Below are 22,699 nucleotides of genomic sequence, written 5' to 3' on the forward strand. Positions count from 1 at the left end.
TTCTTTCTATATCGAAATATTGTCATTTTTCTTGCGGTCGTAACCCTTACTCTACACTATTTAAATGGTAATTTTCTTTTCATCTATTTTATCATCTGACAAAAACTAATTAGAAGGATGTCGGCCGCCACAAATTGTGAATACATTGAAAAATATTGATAGATATATTAGGATATCGATCCCTATTTTTAATAATGTCCATATTTTTTCTACGCAAAATTCTCTTGATGGCCGGAGGGGAGAAATCTTTAAGCAGTAGTTTTATATTTTAATTTACTATTAATATATTTTTGAAAAATATATCGAAAAATAGCTGCCCAAAAAATATCGTTATTTTTTGGCATCCCTAATATGAAGATTTATGAAGACTTATGGAAGGAGATGTTTATTTTTTGTTTAATATCTAGTTAATACATTTTATGAACCTCAACATAGATATATTATATATGTAATTAAAATATTTTAAATAAAACTATAATATATAGTCTAATCCAAAAAGGTACATTTTAATTCAGCAAGGATCAGTATGCTAATAACATGGTTTAATCTAAAAAACATAACGTGGAAGAATGAATAAAGTTTTGGAGCAAATGAAAAATGAATTTAACAGAGCTGTACTAAGTAGGGAAATTATTCCAGAAGATATGGAAATTGAAGTAGATGGTTTATCAGCAGGAAGAAGAAAAGTACGTGTTGATGAAAGTAATGATGTAGGTGAAAGTAACAGTTTTACAAAGTTATTAGCAAACAGGTCTGTATATTATGCAAATTATATTTGAAAATGAGTGAGACTTATAAATATAGTAGGACTTCTCAGAAAGTAAACAAAAATAAAGATACCAAGGATCAGAAGCTCATTGTAAAAAGATCTTCTAGAAGAAGATCAATAGGTAATAAATCAATTCTACAGAGTGCAATAGCTAGAAAGGAAAGATCGTTTAGTGACTGTAATAAATCGCCTAAAAAAGCATCTAGGCAAATAAAATCTAAAGTAGATGAAAAAAAAAATGGTACATACACTTTATTAATATATAAAATTGTGGGAACAAATCTTTAGGATTGGTAAATGTTACAGTTGCTGAAATAAATGAGCCTGTATTAAATTCTGTTGACGATAGTAATGTAAATAGAAAAAGATTAAAATTGGTTGAACAAAGTTTTAGTTGTCAAAAGGAAAATGGATTACGTAGATCTTTACGAATGATTTCCAGGTATAAAAATATGATAAGGTTTGGTCACAAATGATTACAAAAATATATGTTTTAGTGAAAAGGAAGAAGCTCAGAAATGCCTGTCTGATGAGGAATTAGTTAAAGATTATTTAGAACAATATAGTTTATACAGAGAGACATCTAAATTGTGTTGCTGTTTAGAAACAAAAAATATTTATTCAGAACTAGGTACCTACGGCATACAGTTATAAGAGTGTGCATATCTGTTTTCTTTTTTGTGCTAATACTAAATCTATAAACAGTTCTTTTTCAAGAGAGTAAAACTTGTATGTATTATTTATTGAAAACAATTTCAGTTAAATACCATATTGATTGTCATACTTAGCTGATGACTATCTTTAAGGTATCAAATTTTTGTTCAAATATATTCTGTTCAACAGTGTAAAAGAAATATCACATTTGACACTAATATATTCCAACATCAACAGGTGCCATATATTAAAATAATATGTATTTCAATAATATATACATATGTATATATATATATATATATATATATATATATATATATATATATATATATATATATATTATTATTGATGCTTCCGCAGTGTTAGATGTTGGAGTATCCTTCTGGGTTTGTATCCACGTTTCGTTCTAAAAAGAACCTTTAATATTTTAACGACGTTTTGTCAAAATCTCACCTGCCATCTTCAGGTCTTGCTTCCCTTTGTTCTACTCCCCATTTCACGAGCTAAACTATTCAGCTAAATTATGATATAAAACTCAGAAGACTACACCAATATGTATATATATATATATATATATGTTATGTGCCCTTTTTTTAGATTCAAAATTTTGTTCTGCTATAGACAGTTTTGATGAGAAATTAATAGGCTGTAGTAGATTGGTAGAATTAAAGCCTTTACCTATGTATAGGTCTTCAACCAGAATACCATTTGGTGTTTTTTGTGAAACGCACATTCAAAGACTGAGAAAACATAATTGTTGTCCTAGTTGTGGTTTTTTCTGTACTCAGGTTATTAACTTCATTTTTTTTTAGTAAAATCTAATTTGAAATCTTGTAGGGTGAATTTTTGCAGTGTAAATTTAAGCATTACTTTCACAAGGATTGCTCCATACAGATGGAAGACAAAGCTTTGTGTCCACATTGTGGTGATTTTACCAATAATGAAGTTGTCAAAATTAAGGTGCACTCTTTAAAACCACCTGTATTTCTACCAGTACAAATGCCTTATCAGTAAGTGATGCGAGAAATGTTTTGTTAATTAAATCAGTTAAAAAACCATTCAGTTAGTAAATAATATTTAGCAGATTGAAAACATAGACTAAGTTCAATGTTTTGAAGGGTTTTGTTAAATAAAATATCTTTACACAAATTAGTTTTGTTTTTAATTTTATGGGACAGTTTCAAAATATTGTTTTTTTCAGTAGTATAATTTTTTATTTTCATTTTTTCTACACTTTGCAGGATCAACTGCGAATGACTCTATCGTATAGGTAGTTAACTTTAATTCTCCGCTAGGAATGTTGTAATAAGGTTCCGTTTTCAGTCCATCTGCCAAAATGACATTTGAGAAAACTCCATTAAAATCGGAAAAACGCATAGAGGATGATGAAGATTCTGGAACGAGCTCAACCAGCAATATACAAGAAGTTGGTTTAATTAAATGCGATAAAGTTGATATAATGGATCTCATTAACGGTGATAGCTTCAATGACATAATTAAATTTTTGCGTAAGTATAATTTTTTTTATAGAGAAATGAGCAATATTTTTTTTGCTGTCGAATTCAAAATACAACAAGACACCGTTTGTTGGTCTTTTAAATATCAATGACCACTGTTAACGAAACTACCCTTTATACACGCTGCTGTTTAAATTTTAGTAATGTTCAAATATTGTATAAAAAATTAAATAACTTTGTCGTCGTTTTTTAATTGAACAACTGGCTAAATGATTTCCTAATGCTTAGTTATTGATTATAAAATGATATTTATTAGTTTAACATTGTTTTGTTATTTTAACAGTTGTAATTTTTCTATGGAATTGTTCGTATTTTACTTTATAATTAAATTAGAAGTTAATTTTCTTAATCTGTTAGATTTGATCTTATGATAAAGTTAAGATAAGTATCGCCCCGAAACGATATAAATTTAGTGATATTTGGAAGTTTTTGCAATCAAAGAATATCAGTACGTGAAGTGCAAAATAAAAAGTTTCTTATCATGAATCTATAGTTAGCGCTCGACTAGAATTCCGATTTCTCAACTAATACACTACTGTTGGTGTCGCAGGTCGAATGTCCTGACGGTGGACAATATTAGCCTCGTATTTTCAGATCTTTTTCATGATACTGCTAAAAAGTTGGGGTTGGCTAGAGAAATCCGTGAGGAATTCGTTCGCCTTTCATTCGACAGACATGTCTAGATAATTGTAAGCTGAGCTTGTGAGTTTTGTTTTTTTTTCTGCAATTAACGTATAAGCGGTGAGCGAATAAGGGTCGAATGGTGCATAGATGATGTGCACCTGCTGAATAAACGACACAATTCGTATTTCACTGTTGCTCTTTTCTCATATAATTATGATTTTTTAACACTATACCGAAACCAATCCGACAGAAAAAAAAATACCGAAAGTAATAGGTTTACCTCAAACTAGTTCAACTAAAAAGCACAGACAATCTATTATAAATGTTTTTTAAATTGTATTGAATATATAAGTTATAATGTGTAAAAGGGCTTAGAAAACAAAAACTATTAATTTACTTGAAAATATTATTTAATTTAACGGAAAGAAGCGACTTGTTGAATGGCGATGTAAAGCGAACTTAAGCGCCCATTATGCAAGCCCAGCTCTTAATCGCGACCTATCTGTGTTAGAACATATATTACACTAACCCGGCAAGGGAGTCCATTGTCCGCACAAGACACAGCACTATGGCCCCCGTTTTGTCCAAAATGTGGTTGCAAAAGAGGGCACAGTTCACATATTTACGTTTATTGCAATGTATCCTGTGAGCCGCTTAACATAAAAATTATTTATTTACATGAAAATATTATTTTATTTAACGGAAAGAAGAGGCGACTTGTTGAACTGCGATTCAAAGCGATACTGAGGGTTGAAACAGATGGCCGGAGGGTCAATACCGTTTTATGTAACATATATACACATATTTTTCCATACATTATTTACTTTTTCGTTTGAACGTTATTTACTATTTTCTGATAGTCTGTCTAACAAAAATATTTTAACTGATATGTGTTATATTTTATTTATATATTCACGAAGTTGTCTTTATGTAGTTAATATATTGTATATCATGTAATTTGTTATTGTTGGCTTCTCTTCAAGTAATATCCAACACATACCGAGCGAAAAGAAGTAGCGGTGATCTGATCGGTTGTGGTATATTGATCAGCTAAAAGTAACTGTTAAGCTTATCTGTAGTAGCTTCATTTATTATTAGTTTCTTTAATCTTACTTTGAAATTAATAGAGACGGGTCGGATAGATATCAGAGCTAAATTGGCAGAATTTAACGATGCAACACTCCTACATTTGGCAGTTCTTAAGGGTAATTTACGGATGGTTCAGTTTTTAACTAATCTTCAAGCAGATCTTGAATCTATGGATAACGAACAAAGCACTCCACTTATGTTGGCGGTAACGGAGAACAGAAACGATATTTTAAAATATTTGCTGGCTTCAGGAGCACAATTAATTGCAAAGGTAAGTAAAATACTGAGTTAATTTTTTTTTGCATTCCATTTCTTATGTCGTATTTTTTGCAATATTTTTATAGGGTACTGATGGTATGACTGTTTTACATTTGGCAGCGAAATGCGGCAATTTAGAAGCATGCCGGTCAATTGTATCGGCGAGTTTTTCTATTCCAAATTATGTTAATTATCAAGATGATGGTGGATGGACGCCGTTAGTTTGGGCTTGTGAACATGGACATATTGATATTGTGAAATATTTAATATCTAAAGGGGCTGATATTGATTTAAGGTTGTATCGAAACCGCCTTGAAATACGCCAAGTTTCATAATTGTTTTACAGAGATGTAGAATATAATGTAGCGTTGCATTGGGCTGCATTTGGTGGACATAGCGACATAGTGGAACTCTTACTCCGTAATAATTGCAACATTAATATATTGAATGTCCACGGAGATACACCTTTGTAAGTGTAAGTTTAATTTGTGTAAATACGATATATTTTCACAATTTTGCAGACACATTTGTGCTAGAGAAGAAAAATATGATACTGTAGTTACATTGCTCTCGAGAAATGCAAACGTCTTTATTATTAATAGAAACAACGAAACTCCATTAGACTGTGTTTCTAATGAAGGGATGTGTTATGATGCCATAGCTTCGTATATTAAGAAACAACGTACATATGTAAATAAGAAACCAAAATTCATTATATCCAAGTGAGTATCCAAGATCCATCATTAGTTGTATTCGAAAGTGTATTTGTTTCAGTGACATTTCGAGAGGCCGAGAAAAAAATCCTATACAGTGTTACAATGATGTTGACGAAGAAGAAGAGCCTAGGAATTATCATTACATTAAGCAAAACTGCGTGTCTTCCGATAATGTAAGAATCGATTTAAAAGTGTCAACTGTCCGATCTTGTTCATGTGAAGACAGATGCAGTTCTTTGGACTGTAATTGTGCCCAAATGTCCGTTAAATGCTGGTACGATAAGGACGGTAAATTATTATCAGAATTTAATTACTATGGTAAGTGTAATCATAGCTTAAACGGCAGGACAATACATAAATAGCCTTTACTACCGCTTTCAGATCCTCCTTTGATCTTTGAATGTAACGATATGTGCGGCTGCAACGCCATCTTGTGTAGAAATAGGGTGGTTCAAAAACCCCCCAATCCCCGGTTTGAATTATTCAGAACTGCCAGCAAAGGATGGGGTGTGAGGGCACTAACTCCTATTGCTAAAGGAACTTTTGTATGCGAATATGTGGGAGAAATTTTGACGGATACAGAGGCCGATCACAGAGAGGATGACAGCTATTTATTTGACTTAGACAATAAAGTAAGTAATTACCAGGTGTGCCGGAAAGTAATTACCAGTTTTTCTAACAGATGTCACTAGACTTAAGTATGCAATGTTATGATTTGACACTTATGTCTTATTTCATTGTACTGATATGAGGCTTTAAAGCTATAAATATTATATTTTGCGAAAGTCACACCGTCATAGATTTATACCTCTTTGAAAATGGTAAGTTTCATACCTGACAACGTGCATTTGCGGCATTACTTCTCTTATTTAATCAAAAGAAAAAAGACGCTGAAAGTCCCCGTTTGCTGGTAGAAATTTACGGTGAGCATGCTCTAACCTTAAAACATGTGAGGCGTGGTGTCGAAAATTCAAAAGTGGTGTGCAAGACCAAGGACGTTCTGGTAGACCGAAAAAGTTTGGAGACGCGAAACTGCAAGAGTTATTGAATAAAGACCCAACCCAAACTCAAAAACAATTGACATGAGCATTAAATGTGGCCTCAGGAACGATTAGCGACCGATTACGAGCAATGGGGAAAATCCAAAAGATGGGTGCCATATCAATTGAGTGGCAGGCAAATGAAATATCGAAAAATCGTCAGTGAGCTATTTCTGCACCGAATAGTGACAGATGATAAAAAGTGGATTTATTTTGAAAACCCTTAGTGCAAAAAAACATGGTTATCGGTCAGCCGAGCAACTCCAGAGCCAAGTCGTGGTGGTCGCAAAACAATGTTCTGTGTTTGGTGGGACCAGAGTGGCGTGGTGTATTAGGAACTGTTGAAGCCTGGTGAAACGATAACGCGCTCATCTCATAAAGCAAAACCGGTCAAGGAAGCGTTGAGAGCACTTGGATGGGACATATTATCGCATCCGCCGTACCCCGTCTGACTATCAACTTTTCGCATCAATGGGATACGCGCTTGCAGAGCAGCACGTCAATTTCGAAGAAGTTAGAAAATGGTTTTATTAATGGTTTTGCTCAAAAGACATAAATTACCTGAAAGATCGGCAAGATATATAAAATCAAGGGCCGATAATTTGAATAAATACAATTTTCCATTTTTTTGAAAGTTACGTTTTTTTTTCTAAAAAATCGGTAATGAATTTCCGGTACACTTGGTAGTGTTGATGTTTATGGAAAAGGTTGTAAACAAAACTTACAGGAAACGGAGTCTTTTTGCATCGACGCCAAATTTTATGGTAACTTTGCTCGTTTTATCAACCATTCCTGCGAACCTAATCTGAATCCTATAAAAATATTTATCGAACACCACGATTTGCGATTTCCCAAGATTGCTCTCTTTGCCAAGAAAGATATAGCCATTACAGAGGAGTTAAGGTTTGTATGCGATATCATTTTGATTACAAAGTTTGTAGTTGTTACATTATTTTAGTTTCGACTATGGAGATAAGTTTTGGCTGGTAAAGTATAAATCATTCACCTGTGATTGCGGCTCATCTCATTGCAGGTATTCCAAGCAATCGATTGGAGAAATCTTAGAAAAATATCAAATAACGAATGAAGTCTGTTAGACGTAAGTGGGTAGGAAATAAAAGTTCGTTTGTATTTAACAGTTTTATTCAAATATGTAAAAACTCAATAAATACGAATTATATATTAACTTATTTAAGAGAGAGCTATTTCGAGTACACTCGTTGTCCCTTGTCCTATCTTTCGATAAAACACGTGCTAAATATCGCGTGTAATACTTTTAAAAAATCACCTTAATATTAATTAGTATTCCCGGAATTTTTAATAGTTGGGTAGCGCGGAGAATCGAATCTCTACAATACATTTTAGCAGTCAAATTAGGGATCCACTACGGAATATAATCAGCTGAAAATTTTTATTAGCCTGTTTTTAACTTTCTAAATAAAGTGTCACACTGTTCTTTTTTTTTTCAAATATTGTAATATGTACGTTAAATAGTATTTGCATCTATTATAAAAGTTTAGAGCTTACAATTTTTGTTTTAAATATCTTTTATTAAAATTAACCATTTTAGACAAGGTTCTTGAATAGTTATATTATTATGTTTCAAAATTTGAGCACAATACCGATTATCTTTGATACACGCAGGTCGTCATATCAACCAAGCTTAATAAACTTGGATAGATATCAAATCTTACAGATCAAATACCAAATACAGAGCTGATTAAAGAATAATTTATAAACTGAGAAATGAGGATGAACGCTTCATAATTAGAGCGTTGGAACTTTTAAGTGTTATCATCAGGCAAGCTGCTGAATGTAACATTTTACAGATGCGAAATATTGTTGTAGTCATAATACTTATATACTGGGTTTTAATTAACTTGATATTACGTAATATTGACTGGACTTCGCAGTTGACCTGTATTGTCTTGTCATTCCGAATGACAAGGTTTACATACATTTTCAGTTTTTTACCTCTTATTCCATAGTTTTCCCCTTTTTGGCTTATTTGACTACTATTTTAATCTGCTCCATTAATTGCGTGGAACTTTTAATGGCAAAATTGATTGGCGTCGGGCATTCATCTTTTAAAATTAAGTTTATCTAAATAAAATGCATAAATATCACAAAACGAGTTTAAGTGAGTATTGTATTGAACATTATACTGGAAATGTTTGAACGGAAAGATTCAAAATATTCGCGATAATAATAAATATAAATATTTTTTCACTAAATTCTTATGCTGCCAATTCCTCTATTGATATGAGTCTTTAACAACTAATGCTAGTCAACTTTCTGATTAAATCATATGAAAGGCACCAAAAGGTACATAAAAGGGATATTTCAGGGCTGTAATTTTTAATTAAACAAAAAGGGCATCAGTAGGTGGCATTCGTGATATGTTGTAGGCGTGTTGATATTTTAATAAATGCGAGTATTCCTACGAAAGTGGAAAATCAGATAAAATATGACTATGTAAATTTGACCTATTTTAAGGCACAGCGCATATCGAGATTCGTAAAAAGTAAACAACGTACATATAAGGGCAAATGGAAATGCCACTTGTCCTAATATGTGAAGGTGTTTGAACTGACGAAGCGGTATCGTTCAGTAAGTTATAAAATATTTGTGAATGCGGTGCCAAGATTATTTAATATCATAAGGTGTTAAGGGATAAAAGTCTTTTAAGCTTGAACCATCTGTTCTGACATATCCCCAAAGTTTCATTGCCTCACTGCAGTTGCCTTCAATTGCGCGTACTTCGCTGTAACTCAGATCATTTCTCCAATGGAAAGGAGCTATTTTTGAATCTCTGTAGGTGCTAGATACTCCCCCTACATTGATGGTTGTATGAGAATCCAAAAATTCCTTTACTGCAGGATGCACTTGTAGTCCCATAAAATCAAAAAGGGCTTGCACATGTTTGTATGGGTTCAAAGATAAATCTTCATAACGAATAGCTCTGAAAAAGGCAATAATTAGATCCAGTCAACATAAAGTGATTTTTGAAACACACCTAAACCGAGTAGGATACAATTTGGAAAGTCTAATGGCAGCACTATAATCAGATACCATATCTGAGCACAAATAATTAGGTTGATCACAGTCTGGCTCACCAGGACACCAATCACGGTGCTTTCGAGACTGTAGTGTTCCTCTTGGGTCCCTTACAAGTAAAATTACCTTCACCCCTAATCTAAAAGATGCAAATACATAATATATATATATATATATATATATATATATATATATATATATATTCGAAAATTATTTGCCTCAACCTACATTTCATCTTCCAATAGCTGCTCAGCTAGTTTCAAGCGTAACCTCACAGTTTTCATTGATTGGAATGGAAATAGTTTGCAGAAATTGTTCAGGAACTCAGGTTCCCAACAATAATCAGGATAGGCCTCGCACTGAGCCCATAATCTTTGATTATGGGTAAATAAATAAATATGAGACATTCCAAATTCTAAATACCTTCAAAAATCAAAATATGTATAATGAAAAGCTAATATTTATAATTTCATGTACCTGTGTAGATCTGTGTAATCACAGTTGAGCAAACTTTTCAACACATTGAGAGCTGGTTCTGAATAAGGGGGCCCCCTAATTTGAATTATACCAAAATCCAACAGGGGTTCATAGTGATAATAATTACCAGGTAGAGCATTTAAAATATCACCTATGAAATAGTTCAAAATCATCTTACTATCTAGAAGTACAAAATGTTATAATATAGATACCTAAAAATGTAGAACCTGATCTCCAAGTGGTAATAATCACAGTTCTAATGGGCTGACCTCCTGTTTCTAAGGTTAAATTGGAGAGTGAAATCTTATTAGGCAAATTGTAATCCTGCAATTCCCGCAGCAGTTTTGCCCTCTGAGCATTTATTATTTCTTCAATTGATATGTGATCCTCAGGAACAGACTGTTCAATTTCAATTGCTTGAAAAGATATAGGTCTGTTTCCTATGGAAGGCGAATCTTTTTCGCAAAATGTTATTAATAATAAACAAATCACAACTAAAAATACGATGCCTGCAAATTCCTTCTTTCGAATCATCTTAATACTGAGTATATGATTGCTTGAGATTGGTTATTGCTTAATAGTGACACAATTAACCAAAGTTCATCTTTTTGTCTAGTTAAAATTTAACCAACATTCGCATAGGCTATTTAGCACATGATGGCTGCTTTGACGTGGACATCTTTAATAGGAATAACATATTTTTTACTTAAAAATACAACCTATACGCAGAAAAATTCTACAATCCCAATCATGTATATAGGTTTGACTGTTGACGGTCAGCTGTTTGACAGAACTGAAACTAATTCGGTTTGATTTTAATTTTATTCTTTTTATTTCAGGATATATGGCCAGATATACATATTCTTGTATTTTTAGCTTCATTAACAATCAGTACTTGTTTTTAAACAATTTTAGCTTATTTATAGTTATTAACGTAAATATAAATATATGCCGGTTCAACACTAAGAGCTTACCAGTTGAACGCTTTAATTAAAAATATTCATTTTGTGGAAAATGTTAAATTCAGGAGCTGAAAAATATATTTGGCAACGTGTAAAAAATGTGATTAAAGGATAAATAGATTAAAAGAAAATGAATAATTAACATATCGTTTATACAAAAAATTAATATATATCTATTAACTGTATTAAATGAAAAATAATTCATATTCCACCTAGATTGTTGTATATACATGTCCTTTTAAGTGAACGATTTAATTTCAGTAGTTGCTTTTCAGGTCTTGTGGTATAGCCAACGTTGCCAAGTGAATAGATGGATTGTGATCTTTATTTTATACCCTCGTATGTTTAGTGGCATCCTGTCTGTTCAAAGTGGGTTTGTCTGTGCGTCTAAGAGATCATAGAGTAACATTTCCGCGTTAATTTGTGCGAAAAATGAGTATAATTTTTAATTAAGTGCTTAATAAATGCTTAAACATTCAGCTGCCTGAAAGAAGATGTAAACGTTGTCTCTTTAGTTGATTTGATTTGGAGCTTCAGTCGAAGAGGTGAGCTGACAGTTCTTTGTATCAGGTGTTTTTGCCATTGTTTATTTTTTTATATAAATATATTTTGGTTAAAATCTATAGATACGGATTTAATTAAATATTACAGCAACCTAATATATCAAATTATAATATTGGGAATAGAACCATGATAATAAGAAAGTAAAGGAGTCAGTGACCATCACAATGAGGAACGCTGTAAAATACGCCGAAATATATAGATACGAGTCAAAGAACGGACAGTCTGATCATTCTCGACCGTATACTAAACATCGTCGTGTAGCACTCCGGCGGTTCTTCGATTGTGGTTATCGTTTCAGTAATTTTCAGAATAATTTATCACAGTATGATTAAATATTTTATCAATAGCCTACCGTATAACGCAACAAATGAGTTAAAATTGGAATGTAATACTTTTACTTTCAATAATTACAATTAAAATATAGAGTACGAACCTATTAGATTTTGTCTCGGTTTTTATACTTACCTTCGATTATTAAGTGGAATTAATGATCGATATATTTATATTGACCTGAAGGTAAGTGGGATGGTTTCCGGAGTGCAACATTTCTTACAAACTACATCTAATTGAGGAGTCAATTATATCCAAAATTCAGCCACGTGACAGGTTTTCAGCGTGAAAGATTACATGGTCCATCAAAGAATCCGTTTGATGTTAATTGTTTGGAATATATGTCTTTTTCGACCCGTAAAGACCATTGACCGGACTTCACTATAACTGTATTTTCACGTAAAACTAAAAATTCTTCGCTTGCGTCGAGTGTTATTATTTCAGGATTTATTTTTTTGTCACGTACATAATATATCAATTTTAAGCGTTATCGACAAAGCAGATCTTGGCCGAATAAATATGATTCATGTTGATGAGCTTATCTTGTAAGAAGATAATTAGAGATAATTTTATATAAGTGACATAGCTGTTCATGTAACAAAGTAAAATTTTAAGCGATCTAGTAGCTTGTTCGATTTTAATGTTAGTAACAGCTAATACATATTAAAGAGATATGTATTGGGTATTTCTTAAGGAAATCTCAGTTCAATTTACTTGGGACACGGTGTACCGGTGTTGAAGATACAAAAAACGACTACAATTTTGTGTTTTAGGCAGTGCTCATTCGGAGTGCGACCGAGGTCAGTTTAAATTAAAACTTAAGGAATATTTGCTCGGCAAGGTTTGCATAGATAACATATAAAACCAATCATCGAAGGTCGCAATTAATTCTTATTGATTGCAACCGAATTGTGTACATTCCGCACTTGATATTATTTTGGTTGGGGGAGGCACCTTGTACTATTAAGTATTTACAGAGTACTGAGGTCAGATTCGTTGGTAATCCGTGCCAAACCAACGAAGGTTGTTTCGTTGCCGCAACTGTATAACCTCACCATCTTTAAATAGATATCTTGCAGATCCTCCTCAGTTTCTCGACGTAAACTTAAGTAATCGCGCAATAGATTCCCAGTAGTATTACGAACGTGGTGCCGATTTATACCTTTTTCCGTCGAATTATTTCCTCGCGTAGTTTTCAAGGTGAACGTCGTGCAAGAACAACGTGTCTATTTTGGGTTTTAAGGTAACTTCGTCACCGATAACTTTGCTTTCGATTTGAGTTGATAGGTATCAGTTTCCACGCATGTATTGGCGTCAACTGTTTTTCTGATTGTGGCATTTTTAATTTCCTTAACATGATACTTTTTTACAGATGCGACAATTTTAAAGGCACAAACCATGAGAAATTGGGCACATCTGCCTTGCATCAGTTTCCGTCACTGATCAATGGGAGTGCAATATCTCAACGGAAAATACCCTGGACGTAAAAAAGGCCACCTGTTAATAGTCTATCGAGGCGTAATCGATTTCAAGGAAGTTTGCGAACAAGATGCATGTGAACAGAAAATCTATTGTAATAAAAGTTTTGGTCCTATTCTGTTTGTTTTACCTGGGTATACATGTAATGATGAATGGCGGGCCGGTAATCAGAGAGTTGCAACAATCAGGACGAAGTCTAGCTGCCCTGGATATATCCAATATCGACCCTCCAATTAATGAACGTAAGTTTGGTGACGAAATCTATCGCTGAAAATTGTTTAAAATTATTTTATTATGCTTTTGCATTTATAGGAATCAAGGTTACGTCATCTATAGTGGTGATGTTTGTTATATGATTTCAGGCTAACTAATTCGTCAGTTATTCAATAACAACGACGAAGGATTAGCGCTAATTTCGCTATTAAGATATATAGCATGTTGTAAACGTTCAGTTAATCCTCGTTTTTTATTTGATCTAATTTCATGTTATGTATAATTATTTACTTAATAATTTAATATTATATTATATATAAAAACATCAATGCCATAGCGTCATAATATTTCTGCAATTCAGTTCCTTATAAACAGAGAAAAAAATGACAACCTTATTTAGCTTTACTTTTTAAACAAATATATTCCGTTTGAACTAACTTTTATTTCGATGTCAACTTGGACTTTCAATGTTTTTTTAATCATTTTGTGTTATAGGAACTTCTGTGTTAAATGTAAATAAAACAAATGATCGTAAACAAACGAACGATAACGATATCCTTTCGGAGCCCAATTTGAAGCCTTTGTTATCACCAACGCCTAAACCAGAACCTACGGTATGGGAAAAAGTGAAGATAATTACAGAGTGTGTAGACAGGCCAATGGTGACAAAAACTCAGCAGCGTGGCGATTACTGGGTCCTGTATAATTACATACCAGCGGAAAAAACATTCAGATGCGAAGAGACGATAACCTATACGACACATGCGGACTTCTCCTTTATGGATAATTTGGTGCCATTGTTGGAACGTTGGCAAGCGCCTATTAGTATAGCCTTGCACGCTCCTGGAACTGACTTTAGTAACACGTTAGAATCCATAGCACATTTACGAGATTGTACTAGTCCTTTGGTGCGAGAACTTGTTACCTTTCATATTTACTTCAGCACCAAACATGTTCCCAAGGAGGTAAGCATCTTTCTCAGTCCATTGGATCAGGAAAAGAGATTGTGTAACTGAGAAAATAGTCTAGTTTCACGATTCCAGTCCCTGTTTAGTGTAGGTGTATCAGAATTTGATTCGGCACTATCTAGGTTGTGATAAACCGCTTAAGCGGAAGTGTCAAATGAACATATGTTCAAGCTGGCCGAGTCGATGCCGAGTTGAATATAATTTTTTTTAGGTCCCGAAAGCCGATAGCCTTTTTGCGGAACCTTATAATTGCTCATTGACACCGCCATATTTGAATGTCACGGCCGATCAGATGTACAAAGCCCAGAAGAAGTTGTTATATCCGGTCAACGTGGGCCGTAATGTAGCTCGTGAATCGGCCCAGACATATTATATTTTACCTTCAGACATAGAATTATATCCCAGTCTGAATATAAGCCTGCAGTTTCTAGAGTTGATAGCAACTAACAAGGGCCCTTTGCTCAGTAAGCATCCTAAAGTATTTCCTCTACACATTTTCGAAGTCAGTGCCAACGCTCAAGTACCTGAATCGAAGACCGTGTTGAAAGAAATGTTAAACAACGGTAAGAATTTGTTTTCTATTTTTATACACCGACCTATATCTTATTGTTTATTGCTTGTCGTGTATCTCTCTTTATTTCTGTCTTATTACACTGTGCAGATAAGAAAATTTGTTGAGTTGAAGAATAGGTTTTTTGTTAAATGTGCATTTGTTTATAAAAAATCATCATGAAAATGACTAGAAAGCTCTTATTTATAAGTTTCCTTCTTTAAGAATTTCTCTTTGTAAGCATCATGTATGATATCAATTAAATCAATTACCTATGTTTTATAAACTTAATGTCTGTGTTGGTGGCTGTGTATGTATCTAATATATATAATGTTTTATCTAATGAAGCTATTCTGAATTGAGTTTAGAAAGAAAGAACGTTTATATCACTATGATGAAACAACATTTTAGTTATATTTTATGACTATTGTTTTCAAATTATCCTGATCAGCATTATTTTGTAATAAAAATATGGGATCAGGATAAGTCATGGGTGGCGCCTATAGGCTGCAAAAGTTAGTAATGTCGCGGGACCTTGAACATTAAAGAATTTGAATAATAAGGTATTTCCAGACTGGTTGGTTTTGATTTTGATTCAAACGACACTGACTCAATCGGAATTATTTTATTCCACACCTAGGGTTTTGAAACTTCTGGGATTCTATAAAATTGATTGGATTGATCCGTACAATTTCAACATTTTCATTTTCATAAAGCATCATGTTACATTTTTGTTTCTATGTCTGATGATAATACAATATTATTAAGTCTGATGTGTGAAGTACTGCGTAATCTAGAGCTAACCAGTTTATTTTTATGTTAATTTTTATCGATATAAAATTAATATGGAATGAGGAAGACACTCGAAAAATATACTTTTTTTACTAAATATCTTGATGCCAATAAATATATGTTTATTTTTTAGGTACGGCTCTACCATTTCATAAAAAACTTTGTTCCGGTTGTCATAATATACCAAAAGCGAAAGAATGGCAAGTGGCACTTGAAAGCAGCGGATTACATGTGTTTCATGTGGGTAAAAGAAATGGTAGATTTGTTCACTGGGAGCCTATTTTCATCGGCACCCACAATGATCCACTTTACGATGAGCGATTGAGCTGGGAGGGTAAAAGTGATAAAATGACACAGGTAATGTTACTATTAGGTGATGTACATTTTGTGACAGATTTTTAATAATTCCATGATTTCAGGGCTATGCTTTATGTGTACTAGACTATGATTTTATGATCTTGGATAATGCCTTTTTGGTGCATAAACCGGGAATCAAGGTTTATAAGAAAGACCCCAAAAGAGCAATGTTGGCTGGTAAAACTAATCAGTTGATAAAAAAGATAATATTTCCTGAGCTGAAAGTATTGTATGGTGTTAGAAAAGGTTGTGCTGTTTGAATAATAAACATATAAATCACAGTTGAAACAATACTCCTTTTGATAATAAGCCACTATAAGTACTGGCATTAAAATAGATTATTTATAATGTGAATTGTTACAGAGCCGTCTTTTCTTAGTTTATATGATTATATATTGTATCATTTTTTTCTCAAAAGCCATCAACAATATCTTGTAATAACAATGGAAATATTTTTCAAACAGCTTGATTAGGTAATGTTTGATTTTAATTTATGGACTTGTTTGAATGAAGATTAAAATAGCACCTCTCAAACTTATTGTGATTGTGATTCTTGGCCCACAATAAAACTTGCTTGCATACAACCTACATTTTTAAAAAGCAAACAATACTAATATCACTAGTGCAGCCTTTTAAATATTAGTACTTTTTTTTAAATAAGTGCGGCAATTGTTCATTATATTTAATTTTATTTGGTAAAAGTAATCAAAAAGCAGGGTATAAAATACTTGTCCTTTTAACATTCGGATTATTATTGTATTGTTGTATATAAGGTTTTATTAAGATTATAGTGGTTATAATCCTATTTTTGTAATTAGAATTGACTGATACAATTTTTTGACTTTGATAGATTTATCTTAAGGAGTCTACTTTTTCCCTCAGTCTTTCTTTTAAGGAAAATGTTTTTGTATATATTGAAGTACGCTCACGTTAAAGTACTTAATATTTATTTTAGATTAAGTATCATTTATATATTACATAAGTGTATCCTTGCTGTAGATTAATATATTATTTATTCTTTGAAATGACGTGTATATAAACGATATGTTCGGACGGGGGGCGTTAATTAGCTGTGCCACTGAGGAGAGCTTTAATTGCCATAAGATACGACGCCCCCTCTTCGACCGGCGCTTCGGATGTACGGGGTACCAGAGCGTAAAATCGTCCTCAATTTGGTTAAGGTAGAAAGGGCGCCCGAAATCTCGTATCATTTCCGTGCTTAGGATAAGTTACATGTTCCAAAAATTATAAAATCAGACACCGCAAACAATGTAAGAATATGAATTTTATTGAATCGCGAACATGCATTATGTACATTAGTGGTATGTGCCTTAATATCTATATACAATATTTTTTTTAAATATACAAGTTGCATCATCATAACTGTTGTTTTTTTGCGTCGAGTTTCAATTCCCGATCGTACTGATACCTGACTTGGACATATTGTATGCAGATGAGTCGGTGGTATTTCACTGTGTAAAAAACCGACACGATTTTATTAATAGAGCCAAGTGTTCTATTTTGATTAGAAAATAGGTTTTTTCCTGTATTCTCGTCGGGCTTCCACGCAAACTGACCTCATCGCCGATCGAATTTCAAATGTTCTATTTAATTAATATCATCCGATGGACGGGATTCAGTACAATGTAATGAAACATCCGACCCAACAATCGGCAAAAAGTAAGATTTCGTTATGCAATCAGTCCGACGATGAGCGGTCTGGTCGGGGCAGTAGAAAAAGTCCTTGAATCAACTGAATGGTAGTGGGTGACCAAAGATGAATCTTCGTTATTAGTGTTGGGTTTTGGGTCGCCCGTCGTCAATTATCAATTCAACATGTGGTCTGTGAACATCTTCGTTCTAGCTCTCATTGTTTTTGCCGGAGGTAAGTACCGATAAAATAAAGTATATTATCTTTTTTTTTGTAAAGTATATTATCAGGGTTTTGCCAGGTTTTACTTCATTTTTACATTATTAATATTAAGATTACGTTTATACAAATAATATAAGTAAACATTTTTTTAAACTTTAATCGTTACATTATAAAAATGCCGCTCGAGATCATATTGTCAGTACAATACGATTAAATAATTAGAATATACGTTAAGTCTAATTTAACTTCTATTGTATTATATTTGCTCATTTAAAACTGTTTTCCACTAAAGGGGAAACAAATACGACAATGCTAATGTAATTGCAGTGGATGCTATTTTTATAAGGACGTGCGTTGACTTTATAATTAAATTAAATATTGACACCGAGCTCATACTTTATTACATTTAAAAACTATGTTGGAGACTAATCAAATTGGGTGAAAGTTTTTGACACTTAACATTTGCGAGTTAAAGATGTTTTAAAATACATTACCTAATATGTGATTGCCCAACGGCAATGTAAATACGATGCTGATATAACGGCGATTCTCGCGTTTTTCAATATATGTGACTTTTATCTTAATGTCAAGGGTACATTGAAATTTAGACATTTTGGAATAATTTCCATAAGTGTCCTCCCGATGTTGACATTTTGTTATTCTAGTGATGGGCCAGTTCAATACTGGCTCTAATTACTACAACCAAAGGCAACAAAAATACAGTAGTCCTGTAGCTGCGCAGAGCAGCGTCAATTGTCCACAGCCCAACGGTACATTTCCAACCAGAACTTGTGATGGGTATTAACATCATTCTTAATATGTAATCAATTGATTTGATAATATTTTGTTATTAACAGTTACATAGAATGCATCAACGGAGTGGCAGAAGAAAAAGTATGTGCCGATGGATTGCTGTTCAATGCTGCCGCGGCACCTCACGCTTTCCCCTGTCAATATCCAATCGACGTTGATTGTACAGGAAGGGAACAGACACGTAAGTTTTAGTTAACCCTTGAATAAGACAATGAAACGTGACGACATACTGTTCGTACTTATTATTAATTGATAAATTTCATCACGTATTTTCTTCTGCGGTATTTACAACAATGATGACGAAATTATCGAGGATTTTCCAAGGATATGTCTCATCATTTGTAATTCCATGCGTAACACGGTTTTTCGTTAAATTTTTTTCTCGGCGCAACTACTTTTTGGATTTTTGTATAATATATTACTCGGTATTTGTTAACTTGCTTGATGATCATAAACGATAATTGAATTAAATTGCACGAAAAAAGGGGAACTGCGTATAATGGTGAACTAACGCATCCGCCATTGCTTTTTTTTGTCGATTTATAGTATGTTTTCAATAAATACAATGCAAAAGAAATAAATTTATTTTTATTTATAACTAGCTGTACCCAGCCATTTGTAGTTGTTCTAGCTTGATTAAATAGAACAGCAATAAAAAAGGAAACCCACTAATATATACTATTCAATTTTCACAAAGCTTGTAACTATACAATAATGTTTGTTATTCTATGGTCTTCATTTTTTATTCCAAAAAATATTACTTTTTGATTTTTATTACCTGGTATGCAGTTTGAGCTGCTTTGATGCGCAATCTAAAGGTATATGTAATAGATTTAGACGTTAAGATACAAGCATCTAGGTTTTTTTTACAATAAGGATGGGTCGATGTTGAAACAGAGTGAAGTAGGCTATTTATAATTTTTGCTTTCATTAATCATGATTAGATTTCATTGCTTCATTTATAATTAATACTTCAATTTTCAATGAATTTGAAGCATCGCATCATCTTGGTAATGTATTCATGTTACCTCCACGAGAGAATAACCATATCGTCAAATCGTTCATGAAGATATCACATGTCGTTCAAGTACATATAATTTAATTTGAACAAAAGAAATTGGTTGTCGTTGTTCTACAGTGTTCAGTGTTGATGGTGATATGGTTTCGCCAATATCGTTTTCGGTAAGGTACATACTATCGGCTTCCGGACGGAAAATCTTACTAAGTGACTTTTTATGAATGCATTGCTACCTAGTCTGTTGTCTTTGCAAATGTGGTTACTAAACAATAGAAGGTAACTGCCTAGACCGTAAAATGGATGACACACCCACGACGTTTGCAGCAAACACTTATTTTGAAAATAAAGTTTTATCACTTGTACATGCTGTTCAATCGCGTAACTTACCATGGCGATTTGGCTTTAGTGATTAAATCATAATTTATTTTTACTTTCATCAAGATTTACGGATCTTTAATAATAAATGTATCATTAAAATTAGCTTTGGGAACCATCGACTGAAAACGACTATCGATTATATGACAGCAATTGGCTGATTTTTACTGCTTCAGTCAACCACTTTCAGTCGCTACTTTTGGTTCGACTGATTTGACTACTTTTTACTATTGACTATTTTCTATTTCTCTTTTCGGACCTACTAGTTTCATTCGACTGGCTTTTGCTGTGTTAGCCGCCACCTTGAAAATAATGTGCTGAATTTTTGCTTACATAGATTTATATGTAATACATATGGTTTTATGTTTTGTTTGTAGTATGATTGTAATTAACAATATATTGTACACTAATGTAGTAGTATTTTGGAACGTTATTTTTCAAGATTATTTATTAATGCAATAAGGTAAAAAGAACTCTAGCTCTAACTAAAAGAAATCTTGATTGATAAATAGAAAAAAACTTAAGTAATAATTTAAGTATAATAAATATTGACTGCATTTATGTTATCTTGGCAACTATTAGGTATTTTTTTTTGATTCACTTCTTCATTTTCTAAATATTTTAACGTTTGAATTTTGAATTTTTTTTTTTGAATAATAGCTTTTTGAATAATAAAACTTCTTTCATTCAAGTTTCAATGAATTATAATAGTCTTAATAATAAAATATTCCTTATTAACGATAAATAAAATTATTATTGTATTTAAAAAGAATGCGGTGGTTAAATAATTGATAAACATTGATTAAAAACTATGATACAATTATTTAGTAGTCATTAATTCATTCCTCTTTACATAATAAATTACAGCAATTGTCTCTTTTCTTTTATTTTTCAAAGAAAGTTCGAAAATAAATGTGTACGTCTGCGTCTTAATTATGATACGGTTAATAAAAAAAGTAAGTTCATATTGGAACGAAACAGAAATAAACCAATTACTAATATTATGTTATTGTTACTTTCCAGATATTAAAATACGATCAAATATATTTGGATTTTTCCATTCCTTTTTCACACTGTCACTTGTGATTTTAAAATTATTTAATATGAACTGATTTGTGCAGCACAGCCAATTACAAAATAATATCTCTCCTAATTCAAAATTAGCACGGGAAGGAATTCGTAAATTTTTGTCTGTATTCGCAGTGTATTTGACTGAAATAGTAGTTACTATTTTCAGTCGCTAATTTTTTTACTATAGACTAGTTCGATTATTTTGCGACTATCGACTCTTTCTACTATTTTTAGTCGATAGTTCCCAACGCTAATTAAAATGTACTTTTTTATAAAATACAATATCTAGTAGGCTTTAAAATATATAATTGAATTGATTAACATTTATACAATGCCCGTTTAAATTTAAAGAAATATTGGTTTTCAGAGGAGCCACAACCTACCGAAGAGTGTCCCCATCAATATGGTTATTACAAGATAGGCGACCAAAACAATTGTGGACAGTTCAAAAATTGTGTTGATGGAAGAGGATTTGTTTTCGATTGTCCCGAAGGTTTAGCGTGGAACAGCGAAACTTACAGATGTGATTGGCCTGATCAAGTATCTGACTGTAACGCTGAAGGTAAATATTTTATATCGAGTTCGACACATTGTAAATATTTATGCCTTGGTTCACAGCTTATTTGGGATTCACCTGTCCTCCAGATGCCAGACAGTATGGCTTTGGACAAGAAGAGTATCGGTATTTCCGTTCTCCCACTGATTGTCAGAGATACTACGTTTGTATAGAAGGAAAACCTAGATTGTACAATTGCGGGGAAGGTCGAGCTTTCAATGACATTCTTAGCGTTTGCGATGGAGCTGAAAATGTAACGGGATGCGCACTACCCATCCAAGAAGCCCCAGCGAACTTAGCCAAGTTCTCTAATCAGAACGCCTACAATAGATTCAATAAGTTTTAATTACCTTAGAATGTAAGCAAATAATAAAAAGTTAAAATAAACGAAAAAGAAAAATATGTTTTTTTATTTAAATCGTTGCGTAATAGCATCTTAGTATCTACTTAGTATCTATCAATGGTTGCATAATTATCGCGTATATTCTGATGTGACGCTATGCGTTAGGATTATTATTATTACGAACAGAAAATGTAACGTGATGCCCACTACCCACCGAAGAAGCCTCAGCGAACT

General features: G+C 32.7%; 4 protein-coding genes across 8 annotated transcripts; 3 read left to right on the forward strand and 1 right to left on the reverse strand.

Moving 5' to 3' along the window:
* The first annotated feature begins 328 nt into the window (after window positions 1-328).
* LOC143206726 (histone-lysine N-methyltransferase EHMT2) lies at window positions 329-7,857 on the forward strand. Of its 3 annotated transcripts, XM_076419396.1 has the most exons (16): window positions 329-448; window positions 516-751; window positions 805-1,010; window positions 1,076-1,211; window positions 1,267-1,400; window positions 2,021-2,211; window positions 2,261-2,433; window positions 2,747-2,931; window positions 4,692-4,924; window positions 4,998-5,206; window positions 5,258-5,380; window positions 5,433-5,633; window positions 5,686-5,945; window positions 6,009-6,259; window positions 7,395-7,570; window positions 7,626-7,857. In XM_076419396.1, the coding sequence occupies exons 2-16, from the start codon at window positions 570-572 to the stop codon at window positions 7,762-7,764; spliced, it is 2,799 nt and encodes a 932-aa protein (XP_076275511.1). In that variant the 5' UTR covers window positions 329-448; window positions 516-569; the 3' UTR covers window positions 7,765-7,857. The 3 variants fall into 3 exon arrangements, with proteins under 3 accessions (XP_076275511.1, XP_076275512.1, XP_076275510.1); XM_076419397.1 differs by having other exon boundaries at window positions 354-751; window positions 808-1,010; XM_076419395.1 differs by having other exon boundaries at window positions 424-751.
* On the reverse strand, window positions 7,793-11,446 carry LOC143206731 (carbohydrate sulfotransferase 5). Its single transcript, XM_076419404.1, has 5 exons — window positions 10,414-11,446; window positions 10,202-10,352; window positions 9,953-10,147; window positions 9,684-9,863; window positions 7,793-9,629 (listed from the first exon to the last, which is right to left on the reverse strand). The coding sequence occupies exons 1-5, from the start codon at window positions 10,733-10,735 to the stop codon at window positions 9,314-9,316; spliced, it is 1,164 nt and encodes a 387-aa protein (XP_076275519.1). The 5' UTR covers window positions 10,736-11,446; the 3' UTR covers window positions 7,793-9,313.
* On the forward strand, window positions 11,445-17,799 carry LOC143206730 (beta-1,4-glucuronyltransferase 1). Of its 3 annotated transcripts, none has more exons than XM_076419401.1 (6): window positions 11,445-11,708; window positions 13,430-13,778; window positions 14,245-14,714; window positions 14,929-15,280; window positions 16,193-16,416; window positions 16,479-17,799. In XM_076419401.1, exons 2-6 carry the CDS (start codon window positions 13,607-13,609, stop codon window positions 16,674-16,676), a joined length of 1,416 nt encoding a protein of 471 aa, XP_076275516.1. In that variant the 5' UTR covers window positions 11,445-11,708; window positions 13,430-13,606; the 3' UTR covers window positions 16,677-17,799. The 3 variants fall into 3 exon arrangements, with proteins under 3 accessions (XP_076275516.1, XP_076275518.1, XP_076275517.1); XM_076419403.1 differs by lacking the exon at window positions 11,445-11,708 and adding an exon at window positions 12,102-12,243; XM_076419402.1 differs by lacking the exon at window positions 11,445-11,708 and adding an exon at window positions 12,627-12,857.
* A 312-nt stretch (window positions 17,800-18,111) lies between these two features.
* On the forward strand, window positions 18,112-22,522 carry Cpap3-e (cuticular protein analogous to peritrophins 3-E). Its single transcript, XM_076419418.1, has 5 exons — window positions 18,112-18,301; window positions 18,955-19,087; window positions 19,147-19,283; window positions 21,934-22,128; window positions 22,185-22,522. Exons 1-5 carry the CDS (start codon window positions 18,253-18,255, stop codon window positions 22,466-22,468), a joined length of 798 nt encoding a protein of 265 aa, XP_076275533.1. The 5' UTR covers window positions 18,112-18,252; the 3' UTR covers window positions 22,469-22,522.
* Window positions 22,523-22,699: the final 177 nt, after the last annotated feature.

Source organism: Rhynchophorus ferrugineus, unplaced genomic scaffold (assembly GCF_030347505.1).
Source record: "Rhynchophorus ferrugineus isolate W39M unplaced genomic scaffold, kcgeb_rfMv2 rfM1, whole genome shotgun sequence".
In the NCBI taxonomy this organism is placed as follows: domain Eukaryota; kingdom Metazoa; phylum Arthropoda; class Insecta; order Coleoptera; family Curculionidae; genus Rhynchophorus; species Rhynchophorus ferrugineus.